This window comes from Leptosomus discolor, chromosome 12, assembly GCF_034619465.1.
Source record: "Leptosomus discolor isolate bLepDis1 chromosome 12, bLepDis1.hap2, whole genome shotgun sequence".
Lineage (NCBI taxonomy): Eukaryota > Metazoa > Chordata > Aves > Leptosomiformes > Leptosomidae > Leptosomus > Leptosomus discolor.
The window spans coordinates 930,594-951,376 of record NC_141402.1 but is presented as its reverse complement, the minus strand read 5'-3'; the positions used below and the strand labels follow the sequence as shown (position 1 = coordinate 951,376).

At 51.1% G+C, this 20,783-nt stretch overlaps 1 protein-coding gene across 1 annotated transcript; it reads left to right on the top strand.

Annotated features, from left to right (window-relative positions):
- Positions 1–290: 290 nt before the first annotated feature.
- On the top strand, positions 291–16,491 carry IVD (isovaleryl-CoA dehydrogenase). The gene is made up of 12 exons (XM_086472219.1): positions 291–449; positions 2,803–2,892; positions 4,801–4,852; positions 7,612–7,781; positions 9,254–9,347; positions 9,814–9,950; positions 10,930–11,026; positions 13,620–13,713; positions 14,909–14,990; positions 15,362–15,466; positions 16,144–16,216; positions 16,357–16,491. The coding sequence occupies exons 1-12, from the start codon at positions 291–293 to the stop codon at positions 16,488–16,490; spliced, it is 1,287 nt and encodes a 428-aa protein (XP_086328345.1). The 3' UTR covers position 16,491.
- The last annotated feature ends 4,292 nt before the right edge of the window (positions 16,492–20,783 follow it).

Below are 20,783 nucleotides of genomic sequence, written 5' to 3'. Positions count from 1 at the left end.
CTGTCTCAAGCACTCGGTGCTCTTCCCGCACCTGCCGGGGCCTTCCCCGGCCTCTTCCCTTCCCGCGCCCCCCGCCGGGGAGCGGCTCGACTGTCCCAGCCCCTCCGCGCGTTGTCCCCGATGGTGCGTTTCACCCATTAAATGTACTGGAAGCATGCGGACCGGCTCCGTTACTTCCCCCGTTACCTCCCCCTCCCTTCCCGGAGGGGCGGGCGGCGGGGCGGGGCGCTCCCCCCCCCTCCCCCGGAGCCGGGCTGCGCCTGCGCACCGGTACTGTCCCGGGGGCAGCCATGGCGGCGGCGGCGCTGCGGATGGTGATGGGGCGCTCGGCGGTCGGGGAGGGGCTGCGCGGGGCTCGGCGGTGCCAGACGTTGGGGCTGCTGCGGAGGGGCTGCGCGGGGCTGGCGGTGGACGACACGGTGAACGGGCTGAGCCCGGAGCAGCGGCAGGTACGGCCCGGGGGCCGCCGCGCTGAGGGGAGGGGGCGGTGCCGGCGGGGGCGGGGGGGGGTGCGGGCTGGCGGGGATTGGCCGTGGCCGCGGGCAGCCGGCCTATCACTGGGCGCGCAGCAGGGGGCGGGGCGCGTTTCCGCCGCGCCCGGCGGGAGTGTCCCCGGGAGCTGCCGGGGGGTGGGGGCGGCCGGGCCCCGCCGGCGGGGGCGGCCTCGGTGGGGGAAGGCGCCTCGTCACGGTAAAGCGCCGCACGACCACGGGCTGCGGGGGGAGAAAATAAACGTTCCACCGCGTTCGCGTTGGGTCTGTTTGATCGGAAATTGGTCACCGAAGAAGCGAGTTAATTTGGTCTCGTTAAATGACCGAATCTTAGGCTGGGCCGGGTCGGAAGGAACCTTAAAGCCATCGAGTGCAGCCCCCCGCCGCGGGCAGGGGCACCTCCCGCCAGAGCAGGTTGCTCCAAGCCCCGTCCAGCCTGGCCCGGAGCCCTGCCGGGGAGGGGGCAGCCTGGGCCAGGGCCTCACCGCCCCCACGGTGAAGAGCTTCCTCCCAAGATCTCATCTAAATCCGCCTGTTTTCAGTTTGAAACCGTTACCCCTTGTCCCATCCCTACTCTCCCTGATCAAGAGCCCCCTCCCCACCTTTCCTGCAGCCCCCTCTGAGCACTGGCAGGTACCCCAGGGTCTCCTGGAGCCTTCTTCTCTCCGGGCTGAACAACCCCAGCTCTCCCAGCCTCTCGAAGGCAGTGTTGCAGCTCTCCTAGCTTGTTCTCTTGCCCAACAGGGGATCTAAAGCTTTAGGATAAGTCTTAGTTTTACTGCTTCCTCCTGCTGAAGGTAGCCTGGGGCCACCCACCACCGCACTGCTGCCCCGGGGCATGGTGTGAGAGGAATGTCCTCAAAGGGCTGGCCCAGGCAGGCTTCTGCCAGGGGAGCTCCTCCCTGGTGCTTCTCAGGTCTGGAGCTGTGGCCGTACCTTCTGGGTAATTATGACAGTGCAAACATTTGGATGTACAAAATAAACTTGCTCATTCTTGCTTCTTTCTTATTACAGAATTGTTCTTTGCCAGGTTTGTGTTCATGGTTTATAACCTTACCAGCTCGAATGAACTCAATGTTTCTTTGTGCTCCTACATTCAGCAGGTGTAAAAGAAGGAAAATATTCTTCTAGTTTGTATTTATCTGATGGAAAAGCTGGAAAAAAATCGGAAATAAATCTTCAATAATGCTAGTGAAGCTGTGACTTAGCGGCACTGTAACATAAACTGCCTTACAGTATCAGGGATGTCTGCGTCTATCCCTCAGTCTCTAATTGATTAAATTTAATTTTTATTATGGTTTGAAGCTCTTTTTTTCTTTTAAGCTTTATGCTTAAGCTTCCTGCTGTCAACTTTGTAACAATGGAAATGTTTGAAAACTTCAACAGGGGGGAACCTGTTTGTGATACTAGAACCCAAGGTCTGGGTAGCCACGGAAACTAGCCTGTCTTTTTAATTGCAAAAATGAGACTGCTTTGGTTGTGGGGTTGAGAGAAGGGCAGAGATGCCTGGACGTCTTTTGGTTTGTTCTGTCCCTTCTACAGGTTCTGGTTATACAGCAGAGGGTCTCAGTCTCTAAGACTGTTCCTTCACCAGCATTAATTTGTAGGAATAAAGAACCAAAAGGAAAAATGGGATTATTAAGCTGCACCATAATACCTAGATAAAGTTTTTAAAGCTTTATGTTAAAAACACTAAAAAGTGATATTGTGTATGTTTTCTTAGTATGTGTATAGACTTCTGCAGAATACAGGCGTGTTAGTATTCAGATTTTAAAATTTAGAAAAGATTTTCAGATTTTTAACACTTGGAACAGCGAGCGTACCTGACTTTTTCCAGTTTTCCTTCTGAAGAAAATAGTAGGGTAGCTAATGCAGTTCCAGTTTGATACACTAAGATGTTGTAATTAGTATGCATGCTTATTACAGGCCTCTGCATATAATTAAATGAAACCCAAAGCAGCTACTGGATGGGGGTAATGCAGCTTTCAAAGTTCCCTGACCAAAAACATCCCCTGAAGCCCCAGTGCAGGCAGGAGTTCAGTAGCACTCTCTTGTGCTGGGGTGAGACTGTTAAGGTTAAAATCTGAGAGGAAATTAAGTGCATCAGCCTCTTCCCTTTGAAAGGCTGAAGGACCTTTCCTATGGTCTCTCAGCCAGGAGCCTGGAACGTTGGTTTCCTTATGGTCTTGTGCTTCTGGGTCTGGGATCCTGGGGTCGCCTGGCAGGGGCGTGTTGGCAGTACCCTAGGGCAGAAGACGACGATATATTGATGAGATGTAACATATGTGTTTCTCCTCACCTCTTTCCCCAGCTTAGACAGACCATGACAAAGTTCTGTCAAGAGCATTTGGCTCCGAAGGCCCAACAGATTGACCAGGAAAATGAATTCAAAGGCATGCGGGCAAGTATTTCATGTGTGCGTTTAAAATGGATGGTAGTGAAAGCCTGTCTGTGCTTTGATCCGTACGTTAGTCCAGACAAAGAGTCCCAGCCCACACCACAGGAACATATGAACACATTCAACTTTTCAAACTTGAAAGCCATGGAGAAAACAGGTTTTTTTAATTTCCTGTTTTATCTTTTTGTCAACAGCATTCAGCAACCTGGGGCGGAACCCAGCCAGCATGCAATTAGAAAAAAAAAAAAGGATTGATAATGGTCTTGTCTGGGTTCTCGTCGTAGTATTTCTGCTTGACTCTGTTCAGACTCCTTCTCTAATACGTGCTTTGTATTCTCTAGCCTGGGACCCTTTCTTGGGCACCTGAGTTTCCTCTCAAATTTGTTGTGAAATACCGTGTGCAGGTGCTGAAATGTAGAGTTGTTTGGCTGTTGCGCAGAAACTTGCCTTCCTAATAACCCCAGCAAATTCTGGCCAAGGGGATGGTTTGATTGATGAAAATGAGAGCTCTGACTGTTGGTTCTCACAAGCTCCACAGGACTTAAAAAGCTCAGAACATCTGCTAGGATTTCCCAGAGCTCTGATGTTGGCATTTTCAGGGATATACACGCAGCTTTGAAGTTAAGTGTATAAATTTAGTCTGGCGCACCAGATGTCATGCAGAGCTATGCAATAATACTTTTTGAAGTCTCTGGGGACTCTTCGCTTATTGCTGGACACTGAGGCCGTGTGACAAACGTTCACCTGTGTGTCCACCATGTGGTGGAGGAGAGACTGCGGGCTGAAGCAGCAGCGCAGGGATGGCCCCTCCAGCGTACACGCGGTCCTCCCTGGTGACATCCTTTGCTGCTGCAATTGCGCCGTGGCTTCCCTCTGTGACGCCGCGTGCCAGACGCAGCTGATGGGGAGGTCTGGAGTCAGCCGGCAGCTCTGTGCCTCGGGTCCCGCAGCCGTCACTCGAGCGGTGGTGTCGCTGGAGTGACACGCCTGGGTAACAGGCACGTGGGCAAGTCAGCGGTCAAGGAGGAGGCTTGGCCTCTAGCGGGTGAACCTTGTCCATACGTGTCCGACCGGGCAACACTCAGCTGTGCTGTCCGGTCCCTGTGGGTGTCTGGTGTCCTGGCAGTCTTGAAAACCTGCAGGTTATGTGCTTGAGCGGCCCTGGTGGGTTCAGCTCCTTTAGCTTCACGAGTCCAAAGTGTTCACCAGTTCTCGGTTGCGGTCACCTGTAAGTTCTCTAGTACCTCCTGCAAGGCGGGCGGCCGCTCTGTGGGCCCCAGAGGTAACGTTCCCTTCTGTTATCTCTCCCAAGGGGGCTTCCTTGGCTTTACTTACCAGTTTCTGCTTTACTGGAAGAGTTTTAAAGTGCCGGCTAATAGCAGCTCTTCTACTTATTTCCAGGGTTTCAGTCATGGCTCGCTTATGCTGACCGCTCTGAGGCAAACGCAGGCTGCTAGGCCTGCACCGTGCTGCCAAAGCACAGTGACAAGGATGTGTGAGGTGAAAGACAAGTGTAAATTTAAGTTGTTACATCCTAAATAATCTTTCGCAAGAGGTAGTATATGAAAGCCTAGAAGCAGAGTTTTTGAAATTAATGGGAGGTTTTAATTCATCAAAATTCTCCTTAAACTGGGGAAGAGTTAAATCTTAGGACCTGTCCTTCCAGAATTAAATACAGGTTGTGAATTTTCACTGAATTCAGCAGACGACTGCCATGAGTAGCACCTGACCTCCTTAAATCTGTTGGGGTTCTTGGTCCAAAGGAGCAGGAGGAATAGCTGTCGATGTATTGATCTCTGAGGTGTCACGAGAGTAAGGTAAATGGGTGTGTCTGGTGAGCTCCCTGGGAAAACTTCTTATGCTGACACCCTGACTGTGAGTCTGGACTGATTGCTTGTTCTGTGTTCGTAGGAGTTTTGGAAGAAACTTGGGGAACTGGGAGTTCTGGGAATCACAGCTCCTGGTAAGTCTGTTCCCACCTTTTACCTTCTGGTGGGTGATTCTTCGAACAAAGGAGAGCCTACTTAAGGCTCTTATGAACTGGAAAGCGTGGGTTTAACTGTGATGTGACGTCCATTTTGCCTAGAAGCTCCTATCTTTGTGTTTTTTCAAAACTCTCTTTGGCAACTTGTTTATTCTTCACTGAATTAGAATCCTTTTCCCTTGTTAGACATCTGTACGATCGCAGAATGCCTTTTACAGTTCAAAGGAACCGTTCAGAAACGGTTTCTCCAGCTATAACATACGCAACGCGAACATGTTTGTGCTTCTTCTCCAATATGAAGCGTTCGCTGCAAGTTTTGAAGAACGAGAGCTATAGATAAAAGTATCCTAGAGCAAACATCCATCTCTAATAGGAGAAATCAGAGGGTATAAAACAACGCTTTGAGAGCGCTGACCACATCCAACCAGTCAGAAGAAATCAGGTTAAATCTTATTCAGCCTTGTCCAGGTTAGTTGAAAAGTGTTTTGATTAACGTTATAGATGACTGAGGCTGCTCTGGTCGTGCTGAATGCGCTAACGCAGTGTAATGAGGAGAAGCCCTTAGTGGAGAAAAGCAGCCAATGGGGCCTTTATGTCCCCATCGTAAAGTCTGTGTTTCTGGGTGGGTGTGCGCAAAGGCTCCTGCAGAAGCCAGCTGAATAGCAATGCGTTGAAATAATGCCTCTGCATTTCTTTCAGTGGCACTGAGTCTGCTTGAAAGAGTCTGTATTTCTGCTTCCTTTCTCTTTACTCTTCCCAATTTACTGCTGCTCCTGTTTTTTCTCACTCTTACCTTCTTTCTTCTTTGATGTGGTGCCTGAGGCTTACAGCAGTTTCCCACACTAGAAATAAGCCGTCCCCTCCTGAGCCCTGTCCTTTTTGATTTCCTCAAAGATTTACCTCTAAAACCCTCCTATGCCCAGAATTTTTTGCCTTATTTTTGATTGTGTAGTTCTGTGCACTTTCTTTATTGACATTGGTTTTGTGGAAGGAGGTGGAGACTGAGATTTGGGAGGTGAAGATAATGGGAAACCTTATGAGGGCATATGTTCAATTAAATGGCATGTTTGAGTACCAGTGGATCAAGTCCATTAAGGGAGCATTTTAAATAACAGTGCTTTTTGCTTTCTTCTTAAAACTAAGAAAACTATGTTGGTTTGTAATTTTCCACTTACTGTATCAAGAGCTAAGTTAAGAGATGCAAATACGTAGCTACCATGGAACAGTAGATAATACAGGCATGTCATATGTGAAGAGTGATTTCTGAAAGGGCAGCATCGTTCTAAATCACACTGCGGTTTGCGTTGCATCAGAAGTGGTCTGACAGGATTATTTTCTTGTACCTCTTGCAGTACAAAGCAATCAGGGGCCAGTACTGCTTACACAGGCAGTTACCTTTCCTCTCTTGAGGCAATAGCACCAAACCCATCCATTCGATAGGAGTGAATAGAAAACTCTCTTGTTTTGGCATGTATGAGAAATTGTTAAACCCGTCTTTAAGGATATTGATAGTAAATCCCCAAACTCTGATTTGGGTAGAGAGAGGTTTGGTTTGGGAGGATAGAGAGCCCTGCAGATAAAGACAGGAGTCAGGATGAGTGGCACGGGAGGAAGGGCTGTGCCCCTGGCTGTTGCGTTAATTTGAGGTGCGAGGGACAGTGGCCCTCTCGGAGCCCAGGGTGTGCACTCGGCTCTCTGGTCACTTGAACATACTTGCTCTTCCCGTTGTGGCTGCTGGCTTGCAGCGTTCGTGTCCTGCCCAGTCAGTGCTCCCGAATTACCGCCCCGGCTGCTCGGCAGTGTGCACGTCCCCCTCTTTCGGTTCCTCTCTCTGCGGTACAGTCGCTCGCTTCTTGCCTGTCGAACAAAGCTTGTACACTGGATGTGACTGTGTGTATAGACGTGTGGGTAGGTGTGTACACGTATTTCTGTAGGCTGTCAGCTGCTCAAGGCCATTACACATTTCACAGCCTTCTCTTTTTTTCCCCCCCCGCCTTCTCCCTCTCGCTGTGCCTTTCAGCTTTACCGCCAGTTTTAGACTCAGCTCGGTGTGCCTAGATAGACTCCCAGGTACGATGATGGTGCTGCTCTGTCTCACTTCATCCTCTCTTGAAATCCACCTTCTCGCCACTGGTGAATTACAGCAGTTACATTTACGGATCGTTCTCGTTCTGAATCGACCACCCATCGAAATGCTAGTCTCCTGCCCGTTTGTGGGCTCAGAAAAGTCCCTAGTGCCCCACTTTTTGAGCCGTTTGAGGATTCCTCGCTTGTTTAGGGGTCCTTGTTATGGCCAACGTGCGGGGACTTTATAAACTTTGCCTGGGTTCCTTGGTCCTCTCACCTAACACAGGCTGCCACTTTGTGATTTAGTCTGCGAGATAACATTAAGGTTGCACTTATGGGTGGTTGACAAGAAGGACTCACTATTGTGCAAGTGCTGGTAGCGTGTTTCAGATGTAGCCTTATGCATGTTATATGTATAAAATTATGCTGTACAAGTAAATTAATGATTCTGCTGAAGAAGCAATATCACTGTGCCTTTGAGATAAGGAAACCGAAATTCAGAGGGGATGGGGAAAGCCAGAGGTGCCCAGCTCAGGGACAGTGTCAGTCAAAACCAAAAGCATTCTTACAAGTGGCTCAGATCTCATTCAAGACTGAGCTTGACCCTGGGATCTTGTGCACGTTTGATATGCTCCATAGCGGTTAACGTGAGCTTTCTCTTCTCTTTTCAGTGGAATATGGTGGATCTGCTTTGGGGTATCTGGACCACGTGCTGGTGATGGAGGAAATTTCTCGTGCATCAGCAGCTGTTGGGCTTAGTTATGGTGCCCACTCCAACCTTTGTATCAACCAGCTGGTGCGTAACGGCAACGAGGCCCAGAAAAGCAAGTACTTGCCCAAGGTATGTGGCTGGAAGAGCGGGGAAACTGGAAAGCTTTTGGGTGTTGGCTGCACGCAAGGATGAGAGTCACGGTGTGTGGCGTTTTAAGCACTGGCTGATTTCAGTCACTCAACCTAAACGACCTTTAGGAAATGCTGTACTTGCCAAACCCGCCCTTCTCCACCTTGTTAGTTTTTGTCCTGTTAATCCATATTGACCTCAGCCTGTGCCACAGTCTGTGCCTGTAGGCGGTATAATCTGGAGCTGTGCTACTAAATGAGGCTTTGGGGCGACACTGGATGATATTCTTCCAAATTCCCAAATCATTTTGAGATTTCTGAATTAAACTCACTGCTTTCCTGTTTCATATTCTCCATTTCTCACTGCCCAAATGCTTGGTTTGCCTGTGCTAATTAACTACACGTGAAACTTCATCACCATTTGGGGCATTGATGTTTGTGACTCAAAAGCACGTTGAACAGATTTCAGTGCTTCAATGCATGGAAAAACTGAACTGGTACATTGAATCCCAGCTACTGAACTTAGCAGCGCAGGAAACTTGGTGTAAACCCCGTGCAAAGTACCGTGTCTCTTCCTCAAAGCGTTGTGCAGCCTGCTAATCTGGAACCCTGAATCGTCGTCGTCGCAGCCCAGGTGTATTTGAATGCCCTCCTTCGCTGCCTTTCAGTGAGACCAGCGATCACTTTAGCTCTTGCTTGCCTTGCTTCAGGACAGAGTGCTTAATGGTGCTGAACTGGTTTTGGGGGGATCGTGAAGCCTTCTGCAGGAATGCACTGGTGGATTGCATGGGTTGAACATATACCTTAAGCATTGAGTCTGCTTAAAAAAAAATAAAAAATAAGATCAAGAGGAGGAGAAGACAGATAAAAGTACACAGGGAGGAAAAAAAAAGAAAAGGCAAGAAGGAAAGGGCAGGATGAAAAGAACAACGAAGAGGAAGCGACAGCTATGCCAGAGCCTGGTGTGAGCAGTCACAGAAGGAGGGTGTCCATCTGCTATTGTAGTGCGAGCGTGGGGGACGGGGCTGTGAGAGCGTTGCTCAGAACTTTGCGATCTCTTTTCATCCTCCTCACTGGCCTTTTGTGCCTCACAGCTCTTGTTCGTGTAAAAGGGCAGTGTCATAAAGCGCGGAACAGGGAGCTCGTGAAAGGCATACGGCTGCCGGCGGGGTTCCTTTGGCACCTTCCTGGAGATGGTGTGTTAGAAGCAGGGCTGTACTCAGCCAGCGCAGCCGTGACTTGAGTCATCCTTCTCATCCCACTGCGGTTGGTTCTGTTCCCTCAGCACCGCAGCGCAAGTTGCTCCCTGCAAGGAGACTGCCGGGAACAGCAGCTCTCGTTCGCCCGTCCTGCATAGAGCAGTTACTGTGGAGAGTCAGTGCAGCAGAAAAAAAAGAGGAAGGCAGGCTGAAGAGGGAACAGAAACAACGTGGCTGTTCTTCATCCCCTTCTTATGTTTGTCTTCTCTTCCAGCTAATCAGCGGGGAGCACATTGGAGCCTTAGCCATGAGTGAACCCAATTCTGGATCTGATGTGGTGTCCATGAAGCTGAGAGCAGATAAGGAAGGTAAAGCCTGTCGTGCGCTGCCTGGATAGGTAGCCGGTGTAAATAACATCTCCTGTAAATTTAGACTGACCTCCCCAACACCCCTGAGACACGTGCTTAGTCTTGGGTATAGCAGGCCGTGTTTGCAGCCTTGTGCTGCCTCCCAGGAGACTCAGCGTGTGAGAAAGCCAGGCGGTGAAGGCACAAGGTGGATGGTTGAAGGTCTAAAAGTGGACTTCTCGTTGTGGTGGTGGGGTTGGTGGTATGATGGAACCAGTGTAGGCGCCTGAGTTTGTCAGGCATTTGTTAAACTGTCTTTGGACGCCGGAAATTAAGGAAATGAGTTTTCTTGAACTTGGGAAGGATTTGTGTGTGCTGTTTGAGGGGGTCTGAAAGAGCATCCTTGGAAGCCTGTTTTGAAATAAATGGGGTGAGGATATAGGTGTTGTGTGTCATGAGCTAACAGATTGCAGCTCTTTGCTCCTAGGAGACTACTTTGTTTTGAATGGGAACAAATTTTGGATCACCAATGGGCCAGATGCAGATGTGTTCATCGTTTATGCTAAAACGGATGTCAACGCTGTTCCCACCTCCCGAGGTATAACTGCGTTCATTGTGGAGAGGGTAGGTTTGATAACTCTCACAAGGCTATGGTAGTGGAGTTTTCAAAGCTAACTCCTTCCCCCTAACTGGCCATTTAGAAGCCAGCTAGTTTTCTTTCTTATAACTGTCAGCCCCTTGCTCAAAGACAAACTACTTTGTGCCTGAATTTTAGGAACCCATGAGGTTAGTCCTCTGCCCCAGTGACACGGCATACTGCACTGCTGGATTTTGGTATCCAAGCATTTAACCAGCCTTTAGGGCTGGAAATGTAGAGAGAACAGACAAGATTCTAACACAAAAGAGCTTGCTTGTTGCCAAAAGTTGTCAGAGATATTGGAGGCCTTGTAAATATGTCCTACTATCCCATTAGCTGACTTGTTTTTTTAAGCCAGGACATTAAAGTAGCTCTACTCATTTCTTCCCCCCAAACATGCATGCAAAGAAGAGCAGGCCAAAGAAACAGGCTGTTCCAACGGGAAGCCCTTGGAAAACAGGAATGTATTGGGCTTTTTCTCCCCTTTTACTTACTTGTGGCTATGCTATACACATCTCTGTCACCGCAAGGAAGACAGGAAGCTGTAATAAAATAAATGGTGCCGGGAATATAAAATCTCAGAGATCAGTAACCCTTGTGAGGGACTTAACCTGGCTTAGTGATTAGAATAGTTCAGTTACTGCAGCGCTTGCAGCCCTCACCCTAGGGGTGTCAGTGTTGGCAGCTGCCCAAGTCTTTTATTTGTTTAATACCTACGTGTGCTGGAAAATGGATGCATTCAGTTCATATGTGCCCCCACACGTGCACATTTCTCTCCTCACTTGCTTCCTCTGCGCTTGCACTGGGGCCTGTTCTTGTTCCCGGAGGGGGCAGCTCACTTTGACTCCCTTCTGGTACCCTACGCGTGTTCGTGTGGTTGGGGAAATTTCACAGATCTCCCAGTGATTCTATTTAGTCCGTCAGAATTGAGATTTGAAATCTATTTTTACTCTCTTGACTTCGCAGGGAACGCCAGGTTTCAGCACAGCCCAGAAACTTGATAAGCTGGGAATGAGAGGGTCTAATACCTGCGAATTGATCTTTGAAAACTGCAAGATCCCCGGTGAGTTGGGTTCAAGTCATGGCAGTGTGTGTGTGGTGGTTTCCTGTCTTCTTGATCAGATAAATTGGTGCTAATTAGGTGCATGTTCAGGCTGTGACCTAGAGGGCTTTGTAGATGGTTATCTGCTCTTTGGCAGCCTCACAAGAGAGCTGGTGAAACTGGAAAAGTGCTTTCTGCGGGACTGCAGGGAGCGAGCGCATCCCTTGGTAGGTCACTCCTGTTTCACCCTCGTGGACCGACCTCTTAACCGCTGCTTCTGCAAAGCCTAGGTGAGGCTCCCGAAGAAGCTTGGTTTCCATTAGAGCTCCCCGTCTTGTGTACAGGAGAGCTTATTTGCCTTGAAGTTGTTGGGGTTTTTTTATTCCAAAATCACTGGAGACTATCCAACAGATTTTTGGTTTGCCTGTAACATTTCTGAGTTCTTTTGGGGTCAGGGCCTGAGAATGGACATCCTTTCCCCCATTAGTTAGTACAGCAGGGGCCACTGTAATGGCCATTTTTCTTACTCCAGTGGCTATTTTTGTTGATAGAAAAATTACAGCCTCTGTATAGCGAGTGGAGGAGATGCCTTGTCTGAACTCATGAAAACCCTAATTGCGTATCTGCAGAGCCAGTAACTCTCCTGCTCCCCACACGCCACCAAAAGCTGTTTTGCAGTAAGTGGAAGAGTTTCAGCTGAGATCTGACGTTTCTAACTTTATTGGGGTCCCTCCGCTCTGAAATCGGAAAGGCCAGTGCCCCAGCCTTCAGATCATCTCCTGGGTAATCATCCACACAGAACAGCACGTTCTCATGGTAACGGGATTTCCATTTTCTGATAACTCGGAGAAGCACAGCACTGCAGTGTTGAAAGTGAACACACTTTGCACTCTGGCTCTTATTGCCGCTTCTGATCTTCTGCCTTGGAAGCTGAACCAGTTTGATGCCATTTCATATGCCTGCAGGATCTTTCTCTCAGATCGAGATCTCTTCTAGCACTGCAATTCCATCCACTCTACAGTACGTGGGTTTCGCTGTCAGCCGTGCTCTGCTGAGCGGCTGGTGGTTTTCTCATAGCAAGTGTTGTCCATGGAGTCATTCGGTCGTGTTGCATTGGTAAAAGTCGGTTCAGAGCCCCAACGTTGGCAACTTTTAATTTTATTTTTCTGTGATCCACAGCCAGCAGGTCTGCGCGCCTCGTGCAGTCCTTCACCTCGCCTCGTACCGATCCATCCCTTCTCCCTGGGCGTGCCGGAGAGCGTTCGGGCTCCTCGGTCCTTTTTGGGCTGTGAGATGTCATTACTCAGGAACAGCTCTGTCACTCTGTTATTACTGATGCTGGCTAGTGCTCTGTTCTTCAGAGTAATGGTTGCTGTTAGTATTTTTCTTGCTTGTCTGTGGGGCTCTTGAGCTTTTTCTCTGAAAGCCAAGCCTCATTCTTCTTCCCCTTTCTAGCTCCAATATCACGATGATGGCCCCGCAGAGGCTGCGCTTCTCCGTACGCTACATCAACATGCTTCTCAATAAGCAGGAGACGCTGCAGTCCATGAGCTTCTGCCACTGAAAAACAGATTATTTATTTCAGGAGACTCTCTGCGTGTGTCCAAGTCCTGTCTCGTTTTCACTTTGCCTATCACACCTCTCAGATCTCTTGTGATCAAAGCCTGAAGTATATGTTAGTTCTCCTGTACAGCGTGATCAGTGGATAATCTCTGGCTGTCTACAAGGCACAGTTGTTAGGCTTCAAGTTCTCTCCTGACTGTAAGAGCACAGCCTTGCTGAGATAAGCCTTTTGTTCCTGCGTCTCTTCTTATACTTGTTAACATCAGCGCGTGCTTTAGATTGTCCCGAAGTGAAACTTTTTTTTTTTCTTGAGGTTTTTTTCTCAGCCCATTATCTAATGTGGCTATTTTCCTGTTCCATGTTCACAGAAACAATACTTGTCTTTTTAAAACGTTTTTTTTTTTATAACTGCAGCGTTCTGTTCAGCCCCCTGCACAGAAGGGGGGGATAATGACTGCTCGTATTCCCCAGTCTCAGAAGATTAATACATGTCACTCCAACGTGTGACAAGTGGTGAGCTTTGCCTGCTTGCCTGTACGAACTTTGGTTCCTGTACTGGGAGTGCTCAGAGAGGTGACCCAGGTGTATTGGGCCGTTCGTTCCCCGTACACACTCAGTAGACATCAGCTGGTAATGCTGTCCGTTTGGGTTGGATGCAAACTACTGGGACGGTGAAGGGGGCTCCTAGTTTGTCCTCCCAGGCTATTAAGCCTCCTGTTGTTGGTACAAATGCGGAGCTGGAAGATCTCTGGAGAGCACCTTACTCTTTAGAAAAGCAGCGGGAGAGCAGCAGCGATGGCAGATGCACTTTGTAACCCTTTGCTGCCTTTTCCTTCTTGGCTCTGGTTGGACTGAGAAGATGTTTCAGTGGTAGGGAGTGTACGTGTCCAGCTCAGCGCCGCTCCAGCTCATCCTGGATGTTTGTGTCTCACCAAAAGAAAGGTGAAGGGGGCTGCAAGCTGGAACCCTCTCCCCAGCGAACACAGGCCCTCGGACAACAGCTTAGCTCAGCTTGGCACGCAAGTAAATCGCTTTCCTTTGCCGATTGCAGCTGAAAATGTCTTGGGGGTGCTGAGCAAAGGAGTCTACGTTCTGATGAGCGGATTGGACCTGGAGAGAATCGTGCTGTCTGGTGGGCCGCTGGGGTAAGGGTTTGTCGTCTTTTACAGATCGTAAGGCCAGAGGGATCCTTCACGATCCCTGAGTCTCCAGCTGGGGCTGCAGCTCTCAGTAGGATGTGTCTTGGATAGAGAGCTGAGGCGCTGGGGCAGCTCTGAGAGAAGAGGAACGGCTGGGCCGGAGTTGTGGGAGGGAAGGAAGCTGCAGAGGAGGCAGGAGCCGGGAGAATCCCGTAGCTGCTGGGAACTCTAGCTGTGTCGTAGCCGCTCGCTGCTCTAATGGGCTCCTGCTCTCGGCACTCCCAGGCAGCCACGGCTTGCTCTGCCTGCGCTCCGCCTTTTCCTTTAGCTCTCCTCACCTCTCCGCTCCTCACGCAGTGTTTTCAGTTTAAAAGCATCTATGGGGAACACCCTCTGAGGGGCAGGGGATAGAAGAAGCAATGCCAGAAAGAAACTTCGCAAACCTCTGCCTTCCAGTGTGGCAGAGGCCACAGACCCTCCAGAGCGAGCTTTTGGAAGGATCAGTCTTGACATAAATGTTTCCAGAGGTGGTAAATCTGCCTTGGTCCCCAGTTGCTCGCTTGTGTGTCCCTACAGTGTGTATTGCTCTGGGAATAACCAGCTCATTTGAGTTACTAATTCCTTAAAATTTAAAACACTGTCCAGCCTGTCAGGTAGAAGGACCCCTGGACTGGAATAAAGGGTTTGTTCTTCACTTATTTGGTCCTTAAGCTCCCCAGTAATTATTTTTGCCTTGCAGTCCTTTTGCCCTCTCAGGTGGTCTCTCTGTACTAATCCTCGTGTGGAAAGACCACTTTCCACAAAGCAGGAGGAGGACTTTTCACCCTTCTTGTTCTTGCCTAAGCTTTTTTTTGTGGTATTGGCTAGTACTCCGTGAGTCGGTCGTCTCTGGAGATGCAAATCAGCACAAACTGTCCTGGCTGCAGTTGTAAGAAAGCTCCTCAGCGCTTTGTCTGAGTCCCCTGAATTAAGACAGTAGGACCTTACCACAGGATGTCCCAAACGAGCAGCGTGTAGAGCACTGGGGGGAAAGATGGGACCTTTGGATTTTGTTCTTAGTGTGGTTTGAGGGCAGCTATAGGAAGACAGCAGCGCGTCATTGTAGGCACGAGAACCTTTTTGCCTCAGATTGCGCTCCCAAGGTTTAATTATTATTCATTAATAGTTCTGTTGTTTTCCTGCCTATCTCTGCTTTTCTTAGGCTGATGCAAGCTGTTCTTGACCACGCAATTCCATACCTACATGTAAGAGAAGCATTTGGACAAAAAATTGGCCACTTCCAGGTGAGGCAGAAAAGGAATTAGAAATTTTTGCCGCCTTCCTTTTCTGTTTAAAAATGAGGAGGTAAAGAGCTCTGTCGGGGGGGGGCTTTGCGCGGAGAAGGTTGCCTGGAGGTTGTGCTGGGGCTGTGTGGTGCAACGATGTGGTGAGAAGGTGAGAGGATCTCTGAGCCCGTTTCCCTGAGGCCACTGTTGGCGGGTGAGGGACTGTGGTGACGTCTGACAGAACCTCCAGCTCCCTCATACGTGTCGGCTGAATTCATCTTCTCATCTGCCCGGTTTCTCTGAGATACTTTGGGGAATGGGTGATCCATGCAGAAAATAATCTTCCCCTCGCTCCTGTTAATGTCCCTCTTGTGTTCTGCGACGTGCAGCTCATGCAGGGCAAAATGGCTGATATGTACACGCGGCTGATGGCGTGTCGGCAGTACGTCTACAACGTGGCCAAGGCCTGTGACCAGGGCCACTTCAATGCAAAGGTGAGCTGGCTTCCACCTGGACGATGTCTGCTGGGGGAGTTCCTTTCCCTTCGGTCCCAGATCGTGAGCAGATCGGAGGTTCTGTACCGGGGGTTAAAATCCCTCACAGCCCTAAGTGCTTTGGGGTTTTTTCTCCCCAAAGGAAAAAAAATCCTTATTCTACAAGGCCACAGATTTAGCAGCATCAGTAGGTGTTTACTGGAAGCCCAAACGCAATATCCCGGCTCTTGCAAGGGGCTGTAGCAGTCAGTCCGAGGTGGTGTCATCCCCACAACCGGCGCTCGTCACCCCGCTCTATTGAAGGAGGGGACTGAGTGTTTCCCAGTCGGAGCGCAGAGCCCCGCATCCCAGATCAAATCACCTTGGTCTCCTGTGGGTGTGATGTGCGCTCCTGAGAGACCAGCTCCCCTGCTGCACGCTTTCTTTTGCTTTTTTTTTTTTGTTTTTATCTTTTTCTGTCTTCATGTGGCCTTTACAGACCCGACACCAGCGTTCTGTAGTGACAGAACAGCTGCAGCTTCTTGCTCGCTGGGGGATGAATCCTGTGCCTTTGCGATCGGGTGGTTCGGGCTCGCCAGCAGGTGGCTGGGGAGTAATGGAAAGGTCAGAGCCAGAGAGAGCTGGGAGAGGGGCAGGTCACACCTTTCCTGACCGTCAGCACTGTGACTCTCCTGTAGGACTGCGCTGGAGTGATCCTGTTCTCGGCAGAGTGCGCTACCCAGGTGGCTCTGGACGGGATTCAGTGTCTGGGTGAGTCAGCGGCAGCGTTCGTGCCTCCGGGCGAGCGCCGCAGAGAGCCCGGCGCAGTGCCACAGCGGCGCTCTCCCGTCCCACCCTCAGACCCTGGAAGCAGAGAGAAGAAGTGACTTTTGCCGCCTTTTTGGTTGCAGGTGGGAACGGTTACATCAACGACTACCCCATGGGGCGTTTCCTGCGTGACGCCAAGCTCTACGAGATAGGGGCAGGCACCAGCGAGGTGCGCAGGCTGGTCATCGGCAGGGCCTTCAATGCCACGTTTAAGTAACGTTCGCCAGTGGAGCGGCGGCAGCCTGACCACCACGAGGCCTTTGACCGTAGAGGCTGGAGCGCACGACTCTCTCTCTGTCTTCCTGCTTGTGATGCTGGGGTCTTGCGGACTCCCTTCTGTCTGCTCTGCTCTGTGGACAGAGGCTGCTGGACCGGGCTTTGACAAAACGAATCAAGGGGTAGGGTGGAAGGAGAACTGTTTTTTTTTTTTCTCTTCTTGTGATCATCCTAATGCGCCCTGTTCATAAGCCATCCTGATGCTCGGCGTTACAGGGCTGAGGTTCGTCCAGGGGACGTATCGCCATCGGAGTGGTATGCCTGAGACGAGAGGCAGCCATTGCTGAGCACAGAAAGGCAGCCCACCCCCCCAAAAAAGGACCCTGAGGGAACAATTTTGTTCTTCTAAAAACCCCCAAGTGCCATTAAATAGCCAGCGTTTAGCGTATTACCGCTGGAAGGTGAAATTCCCCACTCCAGTGGGGTTAATAACTTCCATTTTGGAAACTCGACGCCAACCACGTCGTGGGGGCGGCTGTCACGAACACTCAGGCATCATCGATGCACAAGCGGCGTTTTAGGTGATGATCCCTAAAACCTCGTTAAAATCCCACGTCTGTTTCTTTGCGTACTGCCTTTCCTCTTCCCGCTGCCTCCCGGGATACTTCAGTGCAGCCCCGCGCCTTTGCTCCTCTGCTTGACTGCCGCCCGCCGTGCTGTTCGCTCGGGGGTGTCACCACCCGTCATTCCGGGAACGGTGAAAACGTCAGACCTGAGCTGTGACATCCGCGAATGAAGCGGGCAGGAGGCGGCTGACTCTTTGGGTTGGGGTTATTTGTTGTTTGTGTTTTTTTTTTTTTCCTAAAGGTTGTTCTTTTGGGAAAAGCACATACGCTCCACCTTTTGGTTGGCTGGAGAAGTCAGAGCGAGCACAGCGGTGTTTGGGGTGTTTGCAGTGCGTTTATATGCAGCAAACTGAAGTTTACGTAGCCTTACTAAAGAAAATGGCACGATGTGCTGCCAGCCTTAAAGAGAGAGTCATAAAAAATAAAAAGTGGATGGTGTAAATATGACAGAACAATTAATTAAGCAGCTGCCATGTAGGCAACAACCTCCCAGCAGTTGGGGGGAAGAAAAAAAAAAAAAAAAGGAAAAAGCTTAAAGCTTTGTGTATTTTTTTGGGGTTGTAAAAGCTTAAAGCTTTGTGTATTTTTTTGGGGTTGTAGTCGACATCCATCTCTAGTAGGTGACAGTAGACTGTATTAATAGGTGACAGTAGACTGAGTTTCAAAATGCTGCAGAATCAAGAAAAATTCAGCTTCCTGAATTGCCAAGTAGGTCACCAAGTGTTTGTAAACATTATAAAAACGTCACTTTATCGAGAGAGAGTCGTGGTCACGGTGCCTTCTTCCTAATCGCCGTGTTTATTCAGCTACGTGGCTGGCTGTCACTCTGGAAGTGTCCCAGCGTTTCATTTTCAACCTTGATCTCTGGGTGGAGGTAGCAGAGTGGACAGAGGTGGCCTGTCAAGAATATCTTGTTGGGCTGCACCTGAAGATGCTTTGGAAACGAGCTTGGAGCACGAGCGAAGCGCGTGTCCCGCGTGACACAGCGAGGGCATTGCTGGACGTTAACGTGGGAATGTGGTGATGGACCCTGATGTTCGTATTTTGTCCCGGAACAATTACGGATGTCATCTTTGTGTGGGCCAGGCACAAAACCGCTGCAGTTGCTACACCCCCCCCTCGTGTCCCGTGAAAGCCCGAGGGCAGGAGTTCCCAGGTTTGCCCAAGCCCTTTGGGCAGCAGATTCCGGCGGGGGCGGGTTGGAGCTGTGCAGCCCAAACCCTGAGCCCCCGTCCCCGAGCCCTTGCCGGGGCAGCAAGGAGCACAGGCACAGCCTCTCCAGCCTCTCCTGTTCCACCCGGGCGTTCCTCGGCTCCGCGGGGCGGGGTGAGTCGCTGCTGCTTGCCTTGGAGACTCTCAAAAGAACTGAATCGCTGTGTTACGATCCAGCTCCGGCCCGAGGAGCGTCTCTAACCAGCGTTAGAGCCACGTCAGCGTGTTGGGAGATTGTTAAAAATAGGGGTTCGAAGATAGAAGGGACCTGCAGGTTTTTAAGCCTGTCCTCTGACGCCGGAGAGGTCTGGTTTTGAATACGTGTAATAAATAACACCTTCGCGTTCTAGACCCATCAGCATCTCGGAGTTAAAGGTAAAATGAATCAACGTCTGATGCATCGTGGGACGAGGGGGAGGGCGAGATTCATAAATCCTGAGCAGGGCTGCGTTAACCAAACCTCGCTCGCTTCCGCAGCAGCGCTGCCCTGGGAAAGGCCGGCCTGGGAAAGGGCGGCCGGTATGAAATGAAGGGCTGGGGAGGGCATTTTGGGGGGGGATAAGGGTTTTAATCCTGATATGATACTACTGAAATCAGCTTTTGCTGGGTGGCCTGTGCTCCTGGGGGTGTTTCCCAGCAGAGGACGGCGCAGCCCCCGTCTGGTGCCCACTGCGGCGCCCCCAGGCTGGCAGCGGCAACGGGTACAGCGTTGCTTTCCCTTGTGGTCCCTCCCTCTTTCTTGCCAGCTCCAGCTTTTTTCCCCAGCTCTCATTTTAAATAAAATATCTTCGTAGCGATCCATCCGGGCTGTGCCTCAGGCCTCCTCTGGAGAGCAGCAGAGCTCGCAGGGAAAACAGGCAGAGGCTCTGCCTCTGGACGGATCTTCACGGTGTCCGCGCTGAATCTGGGATGGCAACTGTCCCAGCCTGGTGAGCCCTCGGCTGGGGCAGGGTTACATGTGCTGCACCTTCCCTGGTTCTCAAGACACTTGCCCTGTTTGCAGCTGGTGGCTACTAAGCAGAGAAAGCGTGGAGAGTGGGGGGAATTATTCATGAAGGTAAACAGAGAGTTTATTTCAGCAGTGTTTGTGAAACGGGGGGATTACGAAGCAAAGCATCCCTCCTGTAGGGTAGGTTTCGCAGGTTAGCAGTTTACTGATCTCTTGAAAGAAGAAAAACCACACTGGGTTCCCATGCTGGAGCTGCCGGCTCCTGGGGCATCCAGCCCGGGCCGTTTAGGTCTTGCTGTGTGTGATCTGAGCTGCTCTGCAGCTTGTTCCCTGCGGTTGAGCACCTGATGGAGGAACAGCCTGAGCATCGTGGCCTGCAGGTAGCAAAGCTCTGGCTTGGTTTGATCTCTTACCGGTGAATTTTGCAGCTGAAGGCACCTTGTGTAAAACCAGCTACGCTTGGCCCTGAGGACGTGGCTGGCTAACCTCGGGAGCAGGGTAGGCGTGCAAGGGCAAGGCTTTGACCCAGAGAGCAGGTTCTTGCCCTGTTGGGAGCACTGGAAGGGCAGGGAGGTCTGGGTTGCACCCTCCTGCCCGGCGTTCTGCCACCGATGCTGCAGCTCAGCTCTGTCTGAGCTCCTGTAAAACCGAGCTGTGGTAAACGCTGACAGCATTCGCCCGAGGAACCTTGTTCTGTGTCCTTCATTGTACCCCTTTGCCCCGCGAGTCCCCTCTGGAGCTGCTTGCAGGAAAAGTCAGCTTGTCCTGGAAAAGCTGGGCTTGCGCTGAGCTGCGGTGCTGCCCGAACAGGAACTGAGACGTATTTGGTGCAGAAACTCATGTCAAGATGGAAGTGGAAGATGCAGTGAGGAAGACAGGCTGGGCACATCTCTGGTGTCCTGCCTCGTGCTTCTCGGGGCAGGTGGGACCGTGGCTCCTCCAAGCCGTGTTCAAAACCGGAGTTAAAACGGAGGCTCGTGTCTGGGGGGACGCCCCCAGTGTGAAGGTAGCGTTTGCTTTATAAACGCGCCAAGGACATTTGCTGAAAAATTCATCCGCGAGGTAAGAGCTGCTGCGGCGGGGTCTGGCTGCAGCGGGACCGGCTGCGCTTCCCCCCGAGGGCTGTTTGCAAAGGGAGCGGAGGCCACGGCGTGGGGCTGAGCAGTGGGGAAAGCAAACCTCAGCCCGTCTGGCGAGGTCAAACCACGCTGAGCTGAGCTGTTGGGGCGCGGGAGAGGGACCCGCGGTTGAGCAGCGTCCCTTGGCAGGGCGCTGGTTGTCCCCGCTTCTCGGCAGGGACCCGTGTGCGCGGTTTTCCCCCTCCAAAGACCACCTCCTGAGCCCCGCCGGCGCCTGCTGGGGCTGCCAGATGGGATTTCCAGTCTGCCGCGCTGCCATAGGACCAGCTGCTCGCTCGCAGCAGCTCCTGCAGAGCCGGGCTCCCCGGAGAGCCCCTGTGCCCCCCACCCCAGGGGCGGGCAGGAGCCACCACCCCCCTTGGGCGGCG